Source organism: Sciurus carolinensis, chromosome 13 (genome assembly GCF_902686445.1).
Source record: "Sciurus carolinensis chromosome 13, mSciCar1.2, whole genome shotgun sequence".
Lineage (NCBI taxonomy): Eukaryota > Metazoa > Chordata > Mammalia > Rodentia > Sciuridae > Sciurus > Sciurus carolinensis.
Genome location: NC_062225.1, coordinates 56473189 through 56496396, shown reverse-complemented (window position 1 = coordinate 56496396; position 23208 = coordinate 56473189). Strand labels below are relative to the sequence as shown.

The 23208-nt window shown below is 44.2% G+C and overlaps 1 protein-coding gene across 2 annotated transcripts in view; it reads left to right on the top strand.

Moving 5' to 3' along the window:
* The window catches only part of Prkce (protein kinase C epsilon), a 466464-nt gene that overhangs the window by 371473 nt on the left and 71783 nt on the right, over positions 1 to 23208 (top strand). For both annotated transcript variants that reach the window (XM_047522284.1, XM_047522285.1), the window contains exon 11: positions 9479 to 9633. In XM_047522284.1, coding sequence (XP_047378240.1) covers positions 9479 to 9633 — 155 coding nt within the window. The remainder of the gene's footprint in view (positions 1 to 9478; positions 9634 to 23208) is intronic.

Sequence of the window (23208 nt, the reverse complement as noted above, 5' to 3'; positions counted from 1 at the left end):
AATACTCTATTATGTATTTAAAATGTTGCTAAGAAAGTAGTTCTTATGTCGAGTTCTTCAAACACACAAATAATAAAGAAGGTGGGAGGACTCTTTTGGAGATGATGGATACGTTTGGATAGATTGTGGTAATGCCTTCCCTATTTCCAAGCTCACTAAGTACTGTACATGAAACACAGACAGTTTTTTTGTATGACAACCATACCTTAATCAAGTAGTTGTTCTTTAAAAGAAGCAGATAAAAATAATGGTGTCACATTCAGAAAGAAAAAGAGCCATGTGAAAATGAATTTTACATTTCCCAAACTTGCGTTGGTGTTGATGAAATTGGTGATTACTATAGGAATTTGGTTGCAGTAACGCTGAATTTGGTGAAAGAATACCAAGTCATTATACCTGAGTGAGATCTGTGACACCAGGAGGTGGAAGGAGGAGACAGCCTATTAGAAGAAGGTCTGAGAACGTGGGAAAATGAAGGACATCTTTAAAATGGGTCCTGTTATTGCATAGGAACATTTATATTGCTAATGATGATTATCATTCAGAGGAGACTTTCTCACTCTGGACTGACTGGTGAGTCTGCAGTAAGAAAACGAGATTATTTCTTCTGCTGATCCGCACCGACCTTCCACAGTACGCGGTGGACTGATGTGTGACACCCGTTAAGCGAGGCCCTGCGCGTGTGCAGAGGCGGTGCTGTGTCGGCTGGGGGCGTGGGGCGTCTGCGGCAGAGCCGGAAGGCCCTGATCCACGTTCATCGTGCGTTTACTGTAATGGCCACTGCACTTTCTGTGGCTCGACATCCAGCAATGGGCAAATAAAATCCATCTGGTCAGGTATCCCAGCGTGGTTGCATCGTTTCTTTGGTTAAACCAAGGAAGTGTCATAATGAGAAAGGAAGGTGGCCTGTTTTTTCTGTTTGTTTTTTGGAATTTTTTTTCTTTTCTTTCCTCTTCCTCCCTTTCCTTTCTCTTTTACACTCTTCTCTCTCTCTTTTTCTTTCTTTCTTCCTTCCTCTCTCTCTCCCTCCTATGTTCCCTTCCTCTCTCTCTTTTTCTTTTTTCTTCCTGGATACTCAGGCTGGGGATGGAAATTAGTGGTAGAGAACTTGCCTACCATGCACAAGGCCCTGGATTCAATTCCCCGCACTGCCAAAAAAAAAAAAAAAAAAAAAAAAAAAAAAAAGAAGAAGATGATAAAGAAGAAGAAATAGAAGTAAAAAGAATTTGAAGATACATAATATTTAATATAACATTGAGATAGTGGGAATGGGGAAGAGATGGAATAGCTTTGTCCTACCTGTCCAAATCTATTTTTCAAACATGATCTTTCCTCAATGAGCATTAATTATGTCATTTTTTTCACTCAAACTGCCAGGGTTCTTAATTTGCCACTTCTGGGTTCTTAATTTGCCACTTTTGTTTTGATCATCTCTATTGTCCTTCCAACAATACACAGTGGGTGGATCTGTCCCTTTCAGAAGCACCCCAGACTCTTTCACAACTATATCCTGGGTTTCCAAACTTATTCCTAGATGGCCATTTTTTAAATTGTTTTCTGTTTGACCTTGTTTTTTGCTGGGCTCATCCTACCTTGTTCCCACGTGCGTTGTCCGTCTCTGCTCACCTCACCCCTCAGGGCTGTGCTTCAGCTTGCAAGGCCTTCCTGTCCTCCTGCCTAACATTGTCCAAGACTTTACTCAAGGGCAGTCTTTCCTCCATTTCAGGTTTTTCTCAACCAAATTCCTGTAGCAATGGCCAGTTCCACCAATATGATTGTATTATGGAAAACATAAAGCAAGAGTATTTGGACATCCTTTTCCTGTGATGATCTTCTGTGAGTGATAAGACCAGGTGACAAATCACTGTTCTCTCTGGGGGTCGAGGAGATAGAAGCCAGATACAAAGGTCTCACAGTCTTAGTTGATACCAGAGAGTTTAGTACATATCAATAGAGTGCCCTGTGTGTTCCCTGGTTTCCTGTGTTCCATCCGTATCTCTTGGAAACCAGAAATATTTTTTCTATATTCCCCCACCATCTGAGGGCTGAGGGCCCAGAAAAGACCTGTTGGTAGGTTAGATGAAGAAGAAAGGAGACATTTCAGAACTTGAAATGAAGGAATGAAGATGTAGCTCCAGGGTACAACTCTTGCCAGGCTGCACAAGGTTCTGGGTTTGAACCCCAGCACCACTCTAAAAAAATAAAAAGAATGTGACAAGAACCGTGACTTCCTCAGGTGCCATTGTTAGGAGAAATCGTTCTTGCCGTCACTGGGGCATCAGAGGCACGCCGTCCCAGGTCTAGGCTTGTGTTGGGCACTCATGTGAAACTGACTTAAACGTGATAGAATCTTTGCACATGTAAACAGCCAGCAACTGATGGAGAATGGGTGTCCAAACAAACCCAATTGGCAGGACACGCAGTGCTGCTGGGAGGAAATCTCTGGCTATCCATCATACCTTCAAGGATGAACAGGGCGGGCCAGGTCTTCCCTTCAAAGACAGGAAAGGCTAGCAGGCTGGGAAAATGGAGTCCAGTGGGAATTTCACACACATGCTGTGGCCCTCCCAGCTAGTAGGTCATCGTCAATTCTTCTTACCCTACATGGCCATGACACATAATCTCTTTCCTAATTTTATTATTTTAACTTGCTATCACAAGACCATAACTTTTTAGACATTCAGGGGAGATTAAGGGAGGAGGAGGTGGACTAAAGCTTTTAAAATCTTTGATTACCTCAGAAAACATATTTGCTTACTTTACCAGGAAGTTGGTTTTTCATTTTGTTTTCTACCAATGCCAAGAGGGGATTAATGAGTAGCCGCTGGGTTTGCCAGCTTTCTTTTGATTTCAGTTTATATAATTAAGCAGTTCCCAGAATGACTGGAGGTTGTCCCTCTGCGTCAAAACATGCTTCTCAAATATGTTGGAGTTAGAGGTCAGCAACAATCCAAACTCACTGCACAGTGAGAAGGGAAAGGCTTCTTTGCTTTGAAACACCCCTAATATATAAAAAAGGGTTGATAATGCTTTTGGGTCATGCTCATTGAGCTGTTGAGAAGAAATCAAGTTTAAACTAAAGTTAGAATAGCTCAAGATGAGGTTAACAAAAGAAGTAACATGAGAAACCAACTCTGGTTTACTTTTGAATTCCTAGCAGTGGGAACTTGGACCATGGTGGGTGTTCAAGAATACAGGTATGAACCAGGTGTGATGGTGCACAACCCTAATCCCAGAGACCTGGGAGGCTGAGGCAGGAGGATCACAAGTTGGAGGCTGGCCAGGTCAACTTAGCGGGACCCCGACTGAAAATTTAAAGTGAAAAGTGTTGGCAATGGAACTCAGGGGCAGAGCACCCCTTGGTTCAATCCCCTAGACTATTAAAAAAAAAAAAAAAAAAGAATGCAGACCCAGAACAGGAACACAGCTGCCAGGAACCCACCACAGGCCAGGCTCAGTTCTAACTGCAGGAGATACAGTAAGGAACCAAAACCACCAAAATCATTCCTCTCAGGATGCTCAGTAGAATGAGCAGGTGGGCACATTCTTAGGCTCCTATTCTTGGGAGTTGTTTGGAAGATGTGTTCCTCAAAGGACTGGCCCTCTCGCTGGGAAGTGAACACTCCTCTCTGTTGGACCAGGGAACTGTGCAAGGCTGTAACGACATGCTGGGATGTTGATGCAGACAGACCTCAGACAGAAGCTGTCACTCATCTCCAGAGCCCCAGAGCAGGCTGACTCCTCTTTTAACTCATTCAACAGTAGGAACTTGCAGAATCGAATATTAGACCACCTGTGTTCCTGTTCTGGGTCTGCATTCTTTTTTTTTTTTTTTGGTTCTGCTTCTTTCTTTCTTTCTTTTCTTTTCTTTTCTTTTTTTTTTTTTTGTACTGGGGATTGAACCCAGGGCCACTTTACCTCTGAGCTACATTCCCGGCCTTTTTAAATTTTTTTTATTTTGAGACAGAGCCTTGCAATTAAACTTGAAATCCTCCTGCCTCAGCCTCCTGCGCGGCTGGGATTACAGGCGTGCACCACCACACCTGGCTCTTTCCAGGGGTCTCTAATTCCCTTAAAAAGACAGGCCAGAATCACCAGCAACTCCTCCCCTCATGAAGCTTTCACACTCCTGAGGGAGAAAATTATAAATCCATTGCACAAATAAAACCTCCTCTGGGCTGAGTACTATAACAAGTATAGCACATAATAAGAGAACTTGACCTTGTCACTGGACAGCTACCCCAAAGGATAGTTGATTGCACTGAAGTCTGAAGGATGAGGAGGGATTCACCATGGGAGAAAATTAGTCAAGGTCCTGGGGCAGAGAGCACAGGGCTAGCTGGAAGGCGAAGACTCAGAAGATCATACCGTCCTTGAGGCTGATCAAGGAGTTTTCTGCTTATTCTAAGAGTAACTAGAAGACTTTTAAAGAATTAAACAGTAGAGTGAGAGAGGAAAGAGTTGAGTGACAACAGGATTTCCTGCCCAGCAGTGTCCCTCTGCCTATACAATGACTAACATTTGGATGGGATGCTAGAATAAATGTGGGGGACATGGCTAAAAGGGCAAGCAAGAATCTAGATAAGAGATGGCAGTCGCTTGGGCTGGGACGTTGGTCATGGTGATGGCGGGAATGGAGAGGAGTAGGCCAACGTGAGGGGTGCAGACACCAGAGGTAGGAGCAGCAGGGCTTGACGATGGCTGTGAGGGACGAAGGAGAGGGAGGACTAAGCTCGACTTCCAGGTTCTTGACTTATAAAATTGGCTGAAGGTGGTAGGCCTGCCCTGGGCCAGGCAGCCCTGGCCAATGGCCAGTCCGCTGGGGAAGATCGTGGAGTCTGCCTCAACATGTTGGTGTGGGTGTCTGTGAGGCATCCGGGGGGGCCAGAAACACTCCTGGGTAAGTGGAACTGAGCCCGGTGGAGAGGGCTGAGGTGGCGAGTCACCCATGTGGAGGCTGTAGGCACTGTGGTTGTTGACGAGGTCACTCAGCCGTAGAGCAGGCAAACAAGAGGCCTGGTCCTGGTCCCGTGGGTTCTGGCACTTCATGACTGGGAGCAGGAGAAGCACCCAAGAGAGGGAGAAGAACCCCTGCCAGACACAAAGGAAGAAAACCAGCCTGAAAGCCACAAAGCAGCGTTGGTTGGAAGAGGAGGTAATCAGGGAAGAAAGTCATGGTGAGGTCAGAAAAGAAAAAAAAAAAAAAAGGAGACTTGATAATAATGCTACCGGCTACTTTACTCTCAATAACAATAGAGGAGGACGGGTCATCTTAATGGAGCATCAACTATGAACCAGGTACTTTAACATGGAATCTAATCCTCACAAGAAGCCTGTAAGGCAGGTCCTATTATCCTCAGTTTTACAGGTCAGGAAACCGAGCACAGAGAGATGAAGTCATTTGCCTGGGGTTACACAACCGGCAAGAGATGAAGTCGAGATGGGAGTTTTTTTCTCACTCCACCGCCCTGAACCCTCAGTGCTGTGTATCAATGTTATAGAATAAAAATGAGGCAGGGAAGAGGGCGGGGAGGGGAGGATTTCCCCCTTTAGAGGTTTACATTCTTTCAAATACAGTCAAGGAAACCCTCCATTGTTGCTTCAGCTGGAGTTCTGGGTTGGCGGCTGTGCATGGGCGTCGCTGTTTCTCATGGTGTGGTTCAGCTAGTGGGCAGTGTGAAGCGAACACCACCGCCGGGCTTGTCCTGTGCCAGGTCTGCCCCCAGTGCTCTAGAACAAAGCTTCTCAAAGCGTGGTCCCCGGACCGGCAGCAGCAACATCACCTGGGTGCTTGTTAGAGAGGCGGATGTTCAGGCTGCACCCCAGATCTTCAGAAATCTGGGGGAGCGGCCCAGGAATCCGTGATCAGAATTCTGTGATTCTGAGGCCAAGTTTGAGAACTCCTGTTCTTGGAAGTATAATCCTTATTCCACACAGATATAAAATACCTTGAACAAAGCCAGATAGAGTCCATGGTTTTCAATCCTGGCTTCACCCTTTAGAGATACTGATTTTGTTGGGGGCAGAGTGGGCCTGAATATTTTTCTCCTCTTTCCATGTTTTTTTTTAATAGGTGCATTATAGTTGTACATAATGATAGGATTTGTTACATATCGTACATGTGCACAATATTACAATATTATTTGTCCACTGTTACTCTCCAGCACTTCCCCCACCCCCCATCTCACCTCCCACCCCCTGTCCCTGTGCTCTACTGATCTCCCTTTGATTTTCATGAGATCCCTGCCTCCCCGCACTTAAAAATTTTTTTTCCTTTTTCCTGTAACTTCTAACATATGAGAGAAAATATATGATCCTTGACCTTCTGAAAGGTTTGCTTGCTTCACTTAACATAATGGTCTCTAGTTCCATCCATTTTTCAGCAAGTGATATAATTCATTTTTATTTATGGTGGAATAAAGCTCCATTGTGTGTATGTACCACATTTTCTTGATCCATTCATCCGTTGACAGACACCTAGACTGGTTCCATAGTTTACTGATCCCTGGTTTTTGAAAAGAGGGTTTGGATGCAGAAGGGACAACTGGATGAACAGTCAGCAAAGCAGCTACGGACTTCACCTTGGGGAGAAAATGAGGCAGGCCTGGAAGGGGAAACTCAAGAACACATGGAAGAGAAGTCCAGCCCTTGGCCTTCGTGAATACCAGTAAAGTTTGAGCAATTCCAGAGATGTGGTCAAGAGAAGGAGTAGTAACATTTCTTAACTTTGGGCTTATTGTCATAGAGATGTCAATAATAAAAGAGAGATACTTTATGAATAAAGAAGTACACTTGGTAATTTTTACTCAGTCTTAATGAGAAATGATATGCTCCGGGAAGCTTCTCAGCCTGGATGCACTCTGGCCCTCTGACCTCTCACACCTTTGTTAACCTTCCTCGCAGCTGATCTGGTCTGTTGACTGGCCCCAGGCATGCTCTCTCTGTTTCCAAGGCCTGGCATTTGTTCCTGGTCCCCTACCTTCGCTTTCTCTCAAGAAAGAAGTCCATCCCTCCCTCTGCACTTCAGCAAGTGACCCTTTCTCTAAATTCTTTCTGCACCCAGTGTACTCTGCTCCTATTTTTTTAAATCATCATTTCCATCTCCCATCTGCACCCCTGAATTATAACCCCTGCTCCCCGCCCCCCGGGCAATGATATACTTCTTTGCCTGCCTAGCACAGCATTCCTTAGAATATAGTCATCAAAAACTGTGCAAGCAATCAGCAAACATGAAAAAATGTTCATCATCTCTAGCAAATCAAAACTAAGATTTCATCTCACTCCAGTCAGAATGGCTATTATCAAGAATACAAGCAATAATAACTGTTGGTGAGGATGTGGGGACAAAGGTACACTCGGGCATTGCTAAAGGGACTGCAGATTGGCACAACCTCTATGGAAAGCAGTATGGAGATTCCTCAGAAAACTTGAAATGGAACCACCTTTTGACCCAACTATTCACTCCTCCGTTTATACCCAAAGGACTTAAAATCAGCATACTATGGTGAGCAGCCACATCAATGTTTATAGAAGCTCAATTCACAATAGTTAAACCATGGAACCAACCTAGATGTCCTTCAATAGATGAATGGATAAAGAAAATGTGGTGTATATATTCACAATGGAATATTACTCAGCCTTAAAGAAGAATGAAATTATGATATTTGCAGGTAAATAGATGGAACTAGAGAATATCTTGCTAAGTGAAATAAGCCAATTCCAAAAAAACAAAGGCTGAATGTTTTCTGACAAGTGGATGCCAATTGATACTGGGGAGTTGGTAGGGAAGAATGAAGGAATCTTGGATTGTGCAGAGGGAAGTGAGGGGAGGGATGGTGTGGTGGGGATGGGAAGACATTATTACCCTATATACATGTGTGATTACACTACTGGTGTGACTCAGAACCATGTACAGCCAGAGGCATGAGAACTTATGCTCCATTTGTGTACAGTGTGTCAAATGCCTTCTACTCTTATGTATAACCAATTAGAACAAATAAAAAATTTTTTAAAAACAACTGTGCAAGCCAGGCACAGTGGTACACTCCATAATCATAGCTACTCAAGAGTCTGAGGCAGGAGGATCTCAAGTTTGAGGCCGGCTTCAGCAACTTCGTGAGACCTCTCAAAATAAAAATAAACTGAGCTGGGGACGTATTCAGTACTTTAGTGCCACTGGGTTTGATTCCCAGTTTCACAAAAATACTGGTAAATAAATAAAGAGAGAAGAAGAGAGAGAGAGAGAAATGAAAAAAGAAACGGTGTAAAAACTGTCCTCTCTCCCTGTTATCATAGATTACAGATAAGGAAGTGCCACCTTCAGTGAAGTTTGGCAGTGGCCTGGGTCATCCTGAAGGCTGCCCCGAGGGAAGGTTCTTAGGAATCCTAGAGGGAACATCTTCCAAAGCAAAAAGCGGCCCTGCTAGGGAAGGGGAGGTCTCGCAGCCAGTATTCCCTATTACTGTTTATCGTAAAATTGAAGGTATTTCACATTACAGTCTTCTAAATTTCCTAGGACTTCCTTAACACACTTCCACAAAATTAGCGGCTTAAAAACAATAGAATTCATTCTCTCCTGTTTCTAGAGACCAAAAGTCAGGACGTCAGCACCCCAGGCCATTCTCCCTCCAGAGGCTCTGAGCCTTGCTCTTTCGCACTTCTGGTGACTTCCTGCGTTCTTTGATTTGTGGCTGCAGATCCCAGAGTCTCTGCTTCCGTGGCCACACTGCCTCCCTGTGCCTTCAAATCTCCCTTCACCTCCCTCTTAGAAGGACTCCAGTGAGTGCACCAGGCCCACCCCCGTGATCCACGTCTCCCCTTCTCAGCATCTCCAACTTAATCACACCTACATAACCCTTTTTCCCCTATGAACAGCCACACATTCCAGGGATTAAGACCTGGATATCTTTCAGAGGATCATTATTCGGTCTACCAGAAAGGTACCCAGTGCTTCCAAAAGGGCAGAGGCTTGTATGGGGCCACAGTTCAAGTTATGACCAAAATCGAAGGCCTGGGTCTCCTTTTCTGTCAATTTAAATAAGATCTTATTGTGGTGGTCATTGGGTTTTGTTTGTTTGTTTATTTTGGTACCAGGGATTAAATCCAGGGGTACCTACCACTGAGCCACATCCTCAGCCCTTTTTATAGTTTGAGACAGGGTCTTGCTAAGTGACTGAGGGTTTTTCTGAGTTGCTGAGACTGGCCTCAAACTTGCAATCCTCCTGCCTCAGCCTCCCAAGTAACAGGGATTTCAACAGGCATGTGCCTCCACACCCAGCGAGAAATAAGTTTTTAAGTAAGACTCCATACCCTAACTTCGCTCCTTTGAACTCTTACTGGTTCAAGTACTACCGCATTCACCCGCCTCGAACCTTTCTGTCCCTTGAGCCCTGGTTGTCACCTTGGGCTCACGGCCTAGTGGCCTGTGTAGACAGCTGCCACAAAATGACCTAAAGGGCATTTTCTTTTCTCGCTGCAGGACCGCCTCTTCTTCGTCATGGAATATGTAAACGGTGGAGACCTCATGTTCCAGATTCAGCGCTCCCGAAAATTCGATGAGCCTCGTTCGCGGTTCTATGCTGCCGAGGTCACGTCGGCCCTCATGTTCCTCCACCAGCACGGCGTGATCTACAGGTAGCCTCTTCTCTCCTCTTTCCTGAAAGCAAAAGAGTAAAGACTTCTCCAGACGCTTGAACTTGGCTCTTGCCCAACTGGTCTCCCAGCAACTGCCTTTAGATTAGTTGTTTGTTCCAATTTGCTTACAGAGGACTTTTTTGAGGACTGTTTATCACTGTGAATGTTAATATTTGAATGGTCCCGAGAGATTTGACCAACTGTTTGTGCCAGTTTTGATTTAAAGCTCAGGGATGACATTTAAAGGCTTGGCGCCGAGTGACCTTGGGGTGACTTTCGTTTCTCTCTCCCCCCACCTCTTCCTTGAGCATCAGGGCATTCTCTTGACTTTTTCCTTCTGTGCCATGAACTTCCTCCCCTTCCCGATCTCTTGCCACTTCCTGAGTTTGTTTGGCTCTGTTGTCTCCAGCTGATAGAATCAGTGGAGGAGGCGTTGCCCCCAGCGGACTGGGGGGTTTATGATCTAGGATGGGGGTGGGGAGTGGGAACGAGACATTACCCAACAGGAAGTGACATTTTGCAGATTGTCCAGTCCTTTATTACTGCCTAATTCCTTCCAAGACACCACACACACACACACACACACACACACACACACACACACACACACATTTTCCGGTAACGGAGCATGACCGTTTACGCAGGCTCTTCTGTGAGGTCAAGAATTCTGGGAGGAGTAAATATTTATAATTAGCAACGAGGACACTGAAGTTCCCTAAGGTTTTTTTAGTGACTACCAATATCTTTACTTGGTCTTTGCCTCCTCATTTTTTTTTTTTTTTAATTGGGTGGAAGAGTTGCTGGCTTGGTTTAACTCAGAACTTAGTCACTTAACCTTTAAAGTTTTCTAACCTTCCCCTGAGAGCAATGGCCCGAGTAAATGTTCTTTGGGGGTTCTGGTCAACCCACCCCAGGCTTCCCTTCCTTCTGTTATCTCTCAACTTCCTAATGCAAGGAAAAAATAGTGAGCGGTCCTCTCCAGCCCACATAACAAACCCCTTACTTTTTATCCTGCCTACCATGGCCCTCCACACAAACACATTTATTTCCTATTGTCTACATAACCCATAACCACAAACAGAGGCTTCAAACAGCACCGATTTATTATCTCCCTGTTTGCAGGAGCACAGACCCCGCTCACCTGCATCCTGTGTTTGGGGTCACACAGGCCTGCGATTGAGGTGTCAGCGAAGCTACATTCTCCTCTGAGGTCTGGGCTGCTTTTCCAAGCCCGTGTGCTGATGGCAGGATTCTTTTCCTTGAAGCTTTAGAACTGGTGTGGCTTGCTTCTGCAAGGTCAGCAAGAGAGACATTTTTTCCTGCTTTAAGTCACTAAACTCAGAGAAGGCCTTGCCCCTTATTGATTCATTGACTTATTTTGCTATGTGAGGGATGGAACCCAGGGCCTTGTGCATGCTAGGCAAATGTTCTAGCACTGAGCTACACCCCAGGCTGGGCCTTCTTTTGAAGGACTCTAATCAGACCCACCGAGGAATCTTAATTACATCTACAAAACTCTGCACCTTTGCCGTAGAATGTGATGTAATCTCAGTAGTGACATCACCTCACGTTTGCCTACTCCAGTGGTTAGAGGTAAGTCACAGGTTCCACCTACTCAAGGGAAGGGGTCGCAGGATCACAGTGGGGTGTGGCTCATCGGGAGTCATCTCAGGTAGTGTCTTGCACAGCCCCGTGTACCCTTCTCGCCTCTCTTCCCACAACACCTTGTTTTGAGTCCACTGGCCCAGAGGCCACTTGCAGTGCTGTCTGCCTGGCCCCATCATCTGAGTGACCCTCTGAATCCCTCATGCTCTCGTTGGTGAATGAACTGCTGTTCGATGCCCTCATTGCTGCACCTTCCATTAGAGGTAGACCTCCTGTGTGTCCTTCACTAAGTTGCAAACTCTCTGAAGGACCATTTCTTCTTCCTTTTTAAATCCTTATCTTTTTATTCTTATTCTTCATTTTCTTGCCTTGCCCACAACTCATATCAAATATGATCATTGACTTCAATTACTCTTAAACTCTAATCCTTGCCCCCAAAGCAATTTGCAAGCTAGTTAGAGATGTAAAAAGATCATCCGTGCTAATTGTCAGTGCCTGGTGACAAGAAAAATTGCCATCCCTTGGGATGTCTCCCCGACACCATCCCTGTTAGGTGCAAGTCATCTACACTTTACCGGCAAGGATAGAGACTCCTGGAATAATGGTTCCAAGGCCATACTTGGTAAGTGGCAAGCATACTAAGTGTAACTGACCAGCTCCTGCTGTGCATGTGATAGTTTGTTACGCTGCCTTTTCAAGTCCAACCTCAAACTCTTCAGCTCATTATTCTAGGTACTCCAGAACTTTTTATATTTCTGGACCACCTTTGCTCCAATTGGCTTCTATGAACCATTCTCTCTCTCTCTCTCTATCGTTCCCTTCTCCCTGATCACCACAGAACCTGGGCTGGCTCCTTTCCTTCCTGCTCCATTCTTTAAGTGCTACTTTTCTGCAGGGCCTTCACCCCTCTTTATTCTTACCCCAAATACCGTCCCTGGGCAATTTCAACCTTCCCTTGACTTGGAATGGCTCTGATGTGCCTATGATTCTCTGATCTCTGTATCCAGCTCCCAGTTCTCTCTAGAACCCAAAACAAAAGTTGAATCTCTACCTCTTGAAGCTTGACCTTTAAGGCCCTCTTCCCTCTTTCCCTGAATGATTTTTTTTTTTTTGTACCTGAGATTGAATTCAGGGACGCTCAGCCACCGACCCATATCCTCAGCCCTATTTTGTAATTTTTTTAGAGACAGGGTCTCCTTGAGTTGCTTAGCACCTTGCTAAGTTGCTGAGGCTGGCTTTGAACTCAAGATCCTCCTTCCTCAGACTCCTGAGCTACTAGGATTATAGGTGTGCACTACTGTGCCAGGTTCCATGGATGATTTTTAACCGTTTATTAACAATCATTCAGTGACTCTTGGTTTTCCACCCTCCCAGTCAGTCTTCTTCCCCCTCCATTGCTCCTCAGTTTTATTTTAAAACACAGGATGATTTTCACGTGATCCCCTTCTTAGCATCCTTTGACCCTGATAAGAGAAAGCCCAAACCCCTGTGTGGACTCAGACTCCATGTCACCCTGGCACTGTACAGCTCTGTGGCTTGGGCACAGGTGGAAGTGAAGGGTGTGGGCAGTGAGAAGGAATGGCGCTAGCTCCTCTCTACTCGTGTGGGTAGCTTCAACCTCAAGAAAGAGGTGGTTCTTTTCTTCCCAGAGATCTTTTTTGTGTGTGTCTTAGGTAATTTTGTACAGTTATGACACAATACCTGAGCTGGGTAATTTATAAGGGACAGAGCATTCTTGGCTCACAGAATTTCCTAGAGGCTAGGAAATTCAAGATCAAGGTGTCAGCATCTGAGGAGACTTCCTTGCTATGTCATAATGTGGTGGAAGGCATCATGTGATCCAAGACCAAAAACACTGGTGGAAAAAGGAAGGAGGGCAGAGATGAGGGGCATATGTAAGACAGAATAAGCCCACTCTGGGGACAATGGCATTAGTCCATTCATGGAGACGGACCCCACATAACTTAACTCCTCTTAAAGGTCCCACCTCCCAATACCGTCACAACAGCAATGAAGCTTCGACATGAGTTTTAGCATTGTGTTTCTCACAAAGACACCTGATGTGCTAACAGAGCCCTTAGTGGCCGCTGATGATCTTTTGACTTCTGTCAGCACCCTAAACATGCATCCTACCCTCTAGATTCTCCAGATTATTTGCTATTCTACCCCAATACTATTCTCTTTTTTCATTTCTTTGGTACTTTGTTCCCTCTGAACCTGGGATTCCCTTGTCTTAATGAGTGTTTACCAGTTCACCCCCAGGGTCTGACTGTCTCAGAGTCCCAGGTTTTAAAAAATGCTGATACCGTAATACTAGAGGAGAGAAATAGATAAGGGTCTAGGTGAACAGGATGGTCGCGGGTTGACGATTGTTGAAACTGGGTGATGGGTATGTGGAGGTCATTCTTCCGTCTACTTCTGTGTATGTTTTGTCACACTAACAATAGAATGCAGACACCAGGGTAGGACCCCGAGAGCTTTTGATGCAGTGGGTTTGCTATGGGTTCAGGAATCTGTGTGCCTTTAAAGTATTCTCCAGATGTTTGGGGACCAGAGCTCTAGAGAAATTCCATTCTGCCTTCATTACTGTGTCATGTGCCCCCCGCTGTGTGTGGCTTTCCCAGTCATGACATCAGATCTCCCCTAAGCAACACAGCATCTCTCTGAACCATGCATTTAACAGGTTTCCTTTACAAACCTTGTCTTTGTACTTAAGATGCCTAGTCTGTGGGTGAGAACTGCCCCAGAGGGTACTTACCTGAGTGGTCTAGAACTGTACCCTGTTTGTGGTTGGTGTTTAATACATATCTGTTCTTTTGGTCTGTACTGCTCCAGAACATTCCAGTCCATGGGGTCGCCACCTCATAGGTGTGTACTGCTCGAAAGTCTCTGTTTAAAGCATTCCTGATGCACAGCATACACATTTTACTCCTTAAGTATAAAGCATACTCAATTCCTCCTTTTTCTCTTATGTTACAGATTTCAGGGGACTGTGTGCCTCATGTTGCTTTTGTTCCAAGTGCCCACAGAAGGGCCATAGAGGGTGGTCAGTAGAGGTTGACTGAGAGGCTCTATATGTCCTTACCTATTTGTTTTTGGCTGTTCTAAAGCCAGACAGAGACCATATTTTGCAAGATAAAGACAATTTATTTAGGAAATTGGCAAGATCAAGCTTTGGAGAATGAACTCCATTGCTAAAGCTGAGACTGAATTTTCCAGCCTTCCTGCTGGAATTTATACACATTCCAACTCAGCAGCAAGTTGGCCAGTGATCTCTGGCTGGTGTTTCATACTTGAAAGATGACCCAAGCTCATAGGCACAGCCCCATTTTTCTCTGGTGCTTCTTAGGGTCAGTCCACCTGCCCCAGGCAGCACGAGGTATGGTCAGTGTCAAATCTATGTGCAGGACACTGCATTAGATCACTATGTTCCCACTCTAACTGGCTGTGGCTTTGCAAAGTCCCTCTCCACCCCACTTACTCACACACACTGGGAGAGGTAGAAGTGTTGAAAGGTGGATCTTCTGTCCAAAGTTGGTCAAGGGAACTTTCTCCTCCTCTGCCTCATGCTCAGTGCCTGTACATGTTCAACCGCAGTGACTGACAGAGACTGCTCCTCTGTCCACACGTCCTAGAGAAAAGAGAGGTTGTGATGGGCCTCAGAGTAGGAGAGGAGCACCCTGAGAGGCGAGCTCCACAGATAGAAATGCACCTTTTATTCTTTTACAATCCAAAAGCCAGGAGTACTATGCATCTAGGGTGGTAAAGAACACAGACTCCACAACTCGGCCAAGTGTCTTAATGCTTTCTGTCTCTGTGTCTTCATCTAGAAAGTGGGATTAACACTTGTGCCTGTCTTCTGTGAAGCTGAAGGGATTTAATGAGTTAATAGCTCTAAGTGATTTTGAAGAATGCCTGCTTCAGTAAATCCTCAATACATATTAGCTAGTCAAATAAGATTACATTGAGTTGATTTTTTATTAAGATCTATCAAAAGAACATTGGGGATCTTTTATCCAACCTAGGCTCCAAAAGAGATTCTGGAATCACATTAGAAGAATGAATTCCTTCTTACCCTTTTTCCTTCCTTCTGGTAAAGTTGGACTTTTTTAAAATGAAAAAAGTAGGAGACAATGAACAAATAAAAAATTTTTAAATATATTTTTTAGTTGTTGATGGACCTTTATTTTATTTCTTTTATTTTTATGTGGTGATGAGAATCAAACTCAGTGCCTCAGACTTGCTAGGCAAGCACTCTACCACTGAGCTACACTCCCAGCCTGAACAAAATTGTAAGCAGTAAAGAAAGGTGTGAAGTTAGTTTCATCACCAATCTCATAGCAGCCCAAGGGTAAGCAGTTTAATAGTTTCCACAGGTTCCTTTAAGAAATCTCAAGCAAGTTATAGAAGCTCGTTGTGACTTGTTTCCATTTGAGAAGTACAGATAACACCTGCTTCATTTGTCTCCTGCATCAGGTAGTTGAGAGTAGTTGCCAGAAGTCCAATTGGTAGAGGATGTGAAAATAATGGGGAATGACAGTCATTTTATTTATGTAAAGTAATATGAATGATTAACATTTGACATTTGAGCACTAAAATTTGGTACTCGTCCACCATAGAGGGAAGTTTTAAGTTGCAAAGTTCCCCTGCTCCTTAAATTTCCCAAGCCTTCTGTTCCTTAATGAACCATTGTCCTCACTTGCAGAGTCATCTCCCTTGGGTGCCTGTCACACTAGCTGTGCTCTCCAAGCCCAGACAGACTTTAATCTGGCCTTCCTGATAGTCAAAGGGAGAGTGTGTACCTAGATCCCTGGAGTCGCCTTCTGTCATTGGCACAATTGGGGATATCCTGACAAAAATGTCTCTAGTTAAACTTGTGTTAATAACCGGAAGGTCTAACACTAATATTAAGGTCTAATACAGCCTCGTCTCCTTCCAGTCTGTTATTCATTTATTTAAAGATAATGCAAATCAGGGGAGGAGTGGATGGTGGAGTGATCCTCTATTTTTGCCTTTCCAGTGTTTGAGGACCTGGTAACCAATAGAACACGGTCACCAAGGACTGTTCTTAGCTGTTAGCTTTCTCCCCCCCTATATTAAAGTGGCATTTTAATATCAAACTCCCAAGGTTCTAATGGTGGAGTCTGTAGTGGGAGGATATCAGCTACTATGACAGGAGTGATGAGTGAATGTTTAATCAAAGGCCTCAGAGACTACATAATCCAGCTCCTTCATTTTATAGATGTGGAATTTGGACACTGAAAATTGGGCAGTAACTCACCCAAGTTTACATAGAGAGATAGTATGAAACTTAAGTGTTATTTTAATCAAAGGTATAAATACAAATAAAGAATCAAACAGTTCTGCAAGGTGTTTAGAGCAATAAAGAACAGTTTTCTATCCTCTTCTCCCCTGCATCATTTTCCCTTCCAAACAAACGACACTTTCAACTCTTTTAGCTTTCAGTATGGAACTCTGTTTCCACAGGACATTGTATTACTGTTACTTGTTTGTATTTTAGGCCCTACCTAGTTACTTTCTTCTATGGAAAATGAGGGTTTAGTTCTCTTTCCTGCTTACCCACCCTTTATGCCCTGTCACAAACATTCCCCCTTCCTCATGTCCCTCATCCTCTCTATGCAGTTTATTGTACTTTGGGTTAAATGAATATACAATGTACACATTATGATGACTGCAAAATACACTTTGGAACTAAGTCATGTGGTATGTCATAAATACTTTCACTTGACTATACTTTTTGTTTGTTTCCTCTGGAGTTAATTATCTCTTTGTTTTTCTGTGTACTCATTATTAATTTACCCACCAACTTACAAATTGTCTACATTATCCCTTAGGAGGGTTAGATGTAATTGGTATTCTCTCAATTTCCTATTCTGGGATAAATTAGAAGCTTCTAAACTGCCCCAGTATGAAGATGCCCTCTGTGCCACTGGGCTTCCCCCATCACTGTGATCCTTGGCTTCCTTTTCTTGCTGTCCAGTGTTGAAGCTCCTGTTTCCTATATCTCCCATCTTCCTCTTTCTTGCTAGACTCCCTTGATTTTGTGTAGCACCTGCAATAGTTTTCTGAGAAAGAATATATAATATGAGTTCTTGAGAGTTTCCCTTTATGTCTCAAATTTGATGAAAGTTAATCCAAGCAAAGCAGTCTGACTTGAAAACTGATTTTGTTTGAAATTTGGAAGTATTCCACTGTCTCCTTACTCCCATTGTTGCTATTAAAAAGTCTAACGTAATTTTGATTCTTGATCCTTTGTGTGAACCTATTTCACTTTTCCAGAAATGTTACAGCTTTCTGTTTCCATTATTCTGAAATTATCTAATGATAAAGTATAGGTCTTTTTTCATCCACTGGGTTGACCCCTGAATAGATCTTTTCATGTTTGAAAATTGAGCCCTTCAGTTTTAGAAAATGTTTTTCTTCTTTAATGCTTTCTTTTCTTTTTTCTCTTTCTGTAACTATCATTTGATATGGGTTCATGCTAGGCTAATCTAGCTAGCCACATGGAAAACTCTATCAATATATTTAGACCTTTCCTCCTAAAGTGCTTAGATTACCCCAGGATCACCTTCTAGTGTCCGGTGTGAAGCAGGGAGTTCTGACAGTCAGCACTGCAGGAGTTCAGTGAAGGGAGAGGGCTGGAGGACCAACTGCCAGAGTACCTGTGTTTGCCTATTTCTCCTATTTTTACAACTACACCCTGGTGCCTGGCCCCCTACCCCCAGGTCTGGAGACCTTTTCTCTTCTCTTCTCCAGAGAATCAACCTCTGGGGGCATAAAGAGGAAATAAAAGAATCTGGGTTTATAACTGCTTTTCAGTCAAAACTCTGATTTTCTTTCTCTGCATCACCATCTTCTCCACAGGTAACTTACCACTTATTCCTGAGCTTTGGAGAAGAGGGTGAAATTATGCAACATAAATTTACTTTTTCCTGACTTTCCCCATTGCTGGTTCAGGATTCAGCTTTGGATGAGTTACTTACAACTCATCCATTTGCATTCCAGCTTCCAAATTGTGTGGCTGTTGTTTCTTTTCTTGTTCTCCCATTTTTGTGTGTAGTTTGGGGGTGAAGAGAAAATTACTAGCAGGCATTCTACCTATCCTCTTTATCCAAAGTCAATAATAACAACAATAAGGACAGCAACCACAGCCACAGCAGTGGCAACCCTATGAGGTAGCTACTGTTATTGTCCACAGGATTTATGATCTTCCCAAAAAAGACTTTTCTAGATACTGTCTACCACTTTCATTGCCATAGTCAGGTCACCCTGTCCCTATTGCTGCTGACCCTGCAGTTTTGTGTGGGAAACAAAGTTGTATTTTGGAGACAGCTCTGAGTGTGGGTCAGAGAAGTAGAGCTGGATACTGGGTCTGCCTCATCTTGTGTCTTCCTGGGCAGGATAATCAAACTGTTTGTAATATAGTTTCTTCACTGTGCCGTGGGAATTATAATGCAACACTCCTTGGACTGTTTTAAAATTACATGAGACAACATTGACAGAGTGCTTAGTACAATTCACAGCATCATAAATATTGGTTTGGTGGACATTTTGGAGTCAGAAGGTGCTATGGGCTGAATTATGTCCTCCTCACCCAAATTCACAAGTTGAATCTCTAACCCTCGGTACCTTGGAATATGACAATATTTTGAGATAAGGTCCTTCCTTAAAGAGGTGATTAAGGTAAATTTAGGTTATTAGAGTATGTCCTAACCCAATGTGACCCATGTCCATATAAGAAGTTAGGGATACAGAAAAGCACATTCGGAAGGCCATGTGAGGACACCCGAAGATAGCCATCTGCCAGCCAAGGAGAGATGATTCAGAACAAACCAGCCTGCCAGCACCTTGGGTTTGGACTTTCAGCCTCCAGCTCTTAGAAAATAAAATTCTGTTGATTAAGTCATCAACCTGTGGTTTTTATTATGGAAGCTTTAACAAACTCATACCAATGATCTGGGTTCAAGTCCCAGTATTGTCACTTACTGTGTAGCCCTGGGCAAATGGTTTCATCTCTCGGCCACAGTTTCCTCATCTGTAAATGGCACTAATAATAAATAGTAAAGTAAGATGGCAAGACCTGTGGACTTGGCATAAGTTGTGAGAGTTAAATAAGCTAATGATCATAAAAGTGTCTGTGGAGATTGTTTTGAGGCTCAACCAGTGTCTTGGAAGGTATAGACCCACCCACAAAGAAGGTAACTTATGTACATCCCCTTTGACACCTTAAATCATTTCTAGTTTACTTGGACTATTTAAAACAAAGTCAATACTATGTAAATAGTTGTTATATTGTACTGTTTTGGTAATAATGACTAAAAGTTGTCAATATGTTCAATACAGACATAATTTTTTTTCAGTACTGGGGATTGAATTCAGGGTTGCTCTCCCATTAAGCTACATTCCCAGACTTTTTCATTTTATTTTGAGACAGGGTCTTGCTAAGTTGCCCAGGTTAGCCTCAACCTTGCAGTCCTCCTGCCTCAGCCTCCCAAGTTGCTGGGATTTGAGGCACAACTTTTATAAAAATATTTTCTCATTAAGGTTGGGTGAATCTACAGATGCAGAAAGCCATGGATTTGGAGGGCCAACTGCACTGATAAAGGTGCAGGACAGTGACCAATGGGCTGGGAGAGGCTGATGGATCTGCTTGCACTGGAAAGCTACAGTCTGACTGGTGCCTTGACCTCCTTCTCAGGCTCCCTTTGCACCAGTCACCTTCTTGAACTCCCCCACAGTCCCCACCATCAGGTCCTGTATGGTTTGCCTCAACAAATCAGCTGACGTTGGCAATGTGCATATTAATCATGAGAGTCATTACGTCCCTCTCCCATGCTACATAAGTGAAGGACTTGGCCCCCTGATGAAGAAAAGCTAAATATCAGCCCAGGATCTTCTTTTTTTGTAAGTCCAAATTTGCTTGAGAGTAAGACCATCTTTACTCCTAACTGGTTTCAGCCAGGGTCACCTGCCGATCGCAGTATGGCTGAAGTCACTGTGACATGATGCAGGGGAGGGGAGGAGAGAGTGGAGATGAAGCTGGTTGGGATGAAAGCCAAGTTTACATTGCTCTGAGGAAGATGAGTTATTGCTGACCAGATCAGAAGTAGAATTCTAACTCCCGTTGACATCGGATGTTCAGGGCAAACAGGAAGTTTGGAACCAGAGGGAAATTCCTGATTAAATTTGTTTGAATGTTTCAGCTAATAATGTGTGTTCAAAGCAAAAATGACCAGGGACTCTGTGATCTTCTGATTCCGTGGTTCTCCTGGTACCTAGCATAGAACTGAACAGTGACTAAGAACACAACTCGGAAAGTCCTGGTCTCCAATGCGGCCTCCACTGCTTGTTCAATATATGACCTTGGGCAAGGAACGTAACTTCCTTAAACCGCAGTGTCTCCATCTGTAAAATGGAATTGTTACCTCCCCCACAGAGAAGTTGTGTGAATCAAATGAGTTAAAACGTGTAAAGTTCTAAGAACTGTGTCTGGTACAGAATAGGCATCCACTAAATGTTAGTGACTGAGAGTGTAGTTGCTGAGATTCACTTTGTGTCTCAGAAATTTCATCATGGATGTATCCTGCTGATTGGCAAACTGATGAAAATAACTTGTCTGTTTAGAGTCTTCCATACAATGTGGTTGGAGGCATCGGAACATGTCCTGTGAAGAGGAATTTGGTAACTGAGTGTTAGTTTTAGTTTCTGACTATGCCATGTTTTATAGTAAAAAGGAATCTTGGAACAAGTATTGTTTCAATGTATTCAGCAGTCGGGACTGAATTCTCCAAGGTTGAGTCATGGATTTTGTTTCTTCAATGCCTTTTGCTAATGACTGAGCTATTAAAATGGGGATTGTTTTGGCAAACAATCGTGGGTTTTGCGGGTGGTAAGCGGAGTCCTGTGTGAACAGCCAGGCTGGTCTCCGTGAGGTTGGCTGTTTGTTTGGAGGTGACTTAGGCTGGAGGTGGGACTGGGGGCAGGGACCACAGTGAAGGGAAGCAGGGAAGGACTCCTCTCTGGTCCTGAGGTCATAGGCTGAAGGATTGACGCTGATGGTTTTATGCCACCATCTCTCTTCTTCGCCTCTGGGTCTTTTCTCCTACCATTCCTGGCTGATTGATTCTCATAAGCAAGGATTTGGGGCACTTAATTGCTCAGAAGCCTTTAATGGCTGTGTTATCTCAAGATAATGTCCAGACTCTTCTGCCTCTTACACAACACCATGCACAAGCTCTGGCGCTTGCTGGCTTCATCTCTGGAATTTGCACCCAGCTCTCTTTTTACCCGCAACTGACCCTGCCTGTCTTCCCAGGTGCTTCTCCCACTGACCTCTTCTTTGAGTCCCTTCTGGAGCCTAACAGGAGCGCTCACGGCCAGAGCTCTGGCAGGCCCATGCACGGTGTGTGCTTTTGTGTTGATCTCCCGTGCTTCGGAACATCATGCTTTTTGTCATCCTTTAAGATTCAGTCTTATTTTTCGTGGCCCTGTGCAGCAAAGTTAGTCATTTCTTCCTCCTGTGAACACTGCATCTGCTACAGCATATGTCAGCATCTCTCACACTGTATTGTAACTATTTCCTGATTAAATGATCCTAGAGGACTTCCACAAGTCATGATGTATCATATGGTTTTACCCAGTGGCCTCTGATTCCTTGGCCAATTTATTCAAATGCATCAAGAAAACATCTCCAGGGAGGTGGGGAAATTTTTGAATGGACTTCTGGCTGGGCCAACCTCCCTGGGGTCTCTGGGCTTCCTTTCAGTGTGCACTGCCTATTTCACCTGGCTAGAAATAGGGCCAAAACTCTAATAAAGCTCCATCAGAGCTGGGTGGCCTTAGACAAATTACTTCTCTACTCTGGGCCTCAGTTTCCCTTCCTACACAATATGATGGCCAGATTGGATGATCTAGTTCTGTGACCCCAAGATTGTTTGGTCTGGGAACAGCTTGAACAAAATCTGAAGATGAATATCCAACAATGCTGTCTCAAAATTACATTAGTGAGGCTCTGGAGGGTCACAGACTCTGCATAGCAAGAGTGTCCAGATGCCCCCTCGGAGGGGGTTTAGAGATCATGGCCCATGATTCTGCGATGGAATGTAAGACTTACTGGCATGTGAATCCGTGTTCAGTTCGTAGTGTCTGAAATCACCAGCTCTGGGTTCCCCTCTCTAATTTATCCATAGCCCTCCCTCTTAATCAGATGAGAAGGTTTTTTTTAAGGTTCTGATGTTGCCAAGTTAAATACTTATCCCTGTGGTAGACAGAGCCCCCTCTAGGGGCTGTTACAGACCATGTGAGCAAGGACTCCTGGTCTAGGGACAGGGGTGTTTGTTTGGAAAGTCCTGGTCCCATTGGGGTTGAGAATCCTACAGTCATGTGGCAACACACCCTCAGGAGCAGGGATGGAGTTCACTCCCTTGTTGGCCATCTGTTCATGCAAAAGCGTTGGCTTGAAGGGGATTCCTTGATTGTCGGGGAGTAACCAAGGAAGCGTATCTGTTGTCTGAACAGCAGTGTTTGGGCAGACACTCATTCACGTGGTCAAGAATGGTTGTTAAGTCACCTTGGTGTGCCGGGTACAGGCCTTCAAGATGCCATGGAAAGAAGAGATAATCTCTGCCCTCTTGGCACTTAAATTTGGGTGGGGACGGTGGATAATAAAACAACCAATAACAATAAAAACTGATAAGATTTATGATGGAGGAAAATAAAAAGTGTTGCCAAGGAAACAGAGACCTCAGCTGGTCTGGAGAAAGTCAGGGAAGGCTTTTTGGGGGAAGTGACCTCTCCCAGAGAGGCCCAGTGGGGTAGGTGGGAGGTGGCCAGAGTAAAGGACATGGAGAGTATGCCAAGGAATGGGAACAGGATGTGCAGAGGCTTTAGGGAAGGGGAGGAGAGAACACCACATGGGCCTGTGGGTCTGAAGAATTCCTGTGTGCCTGG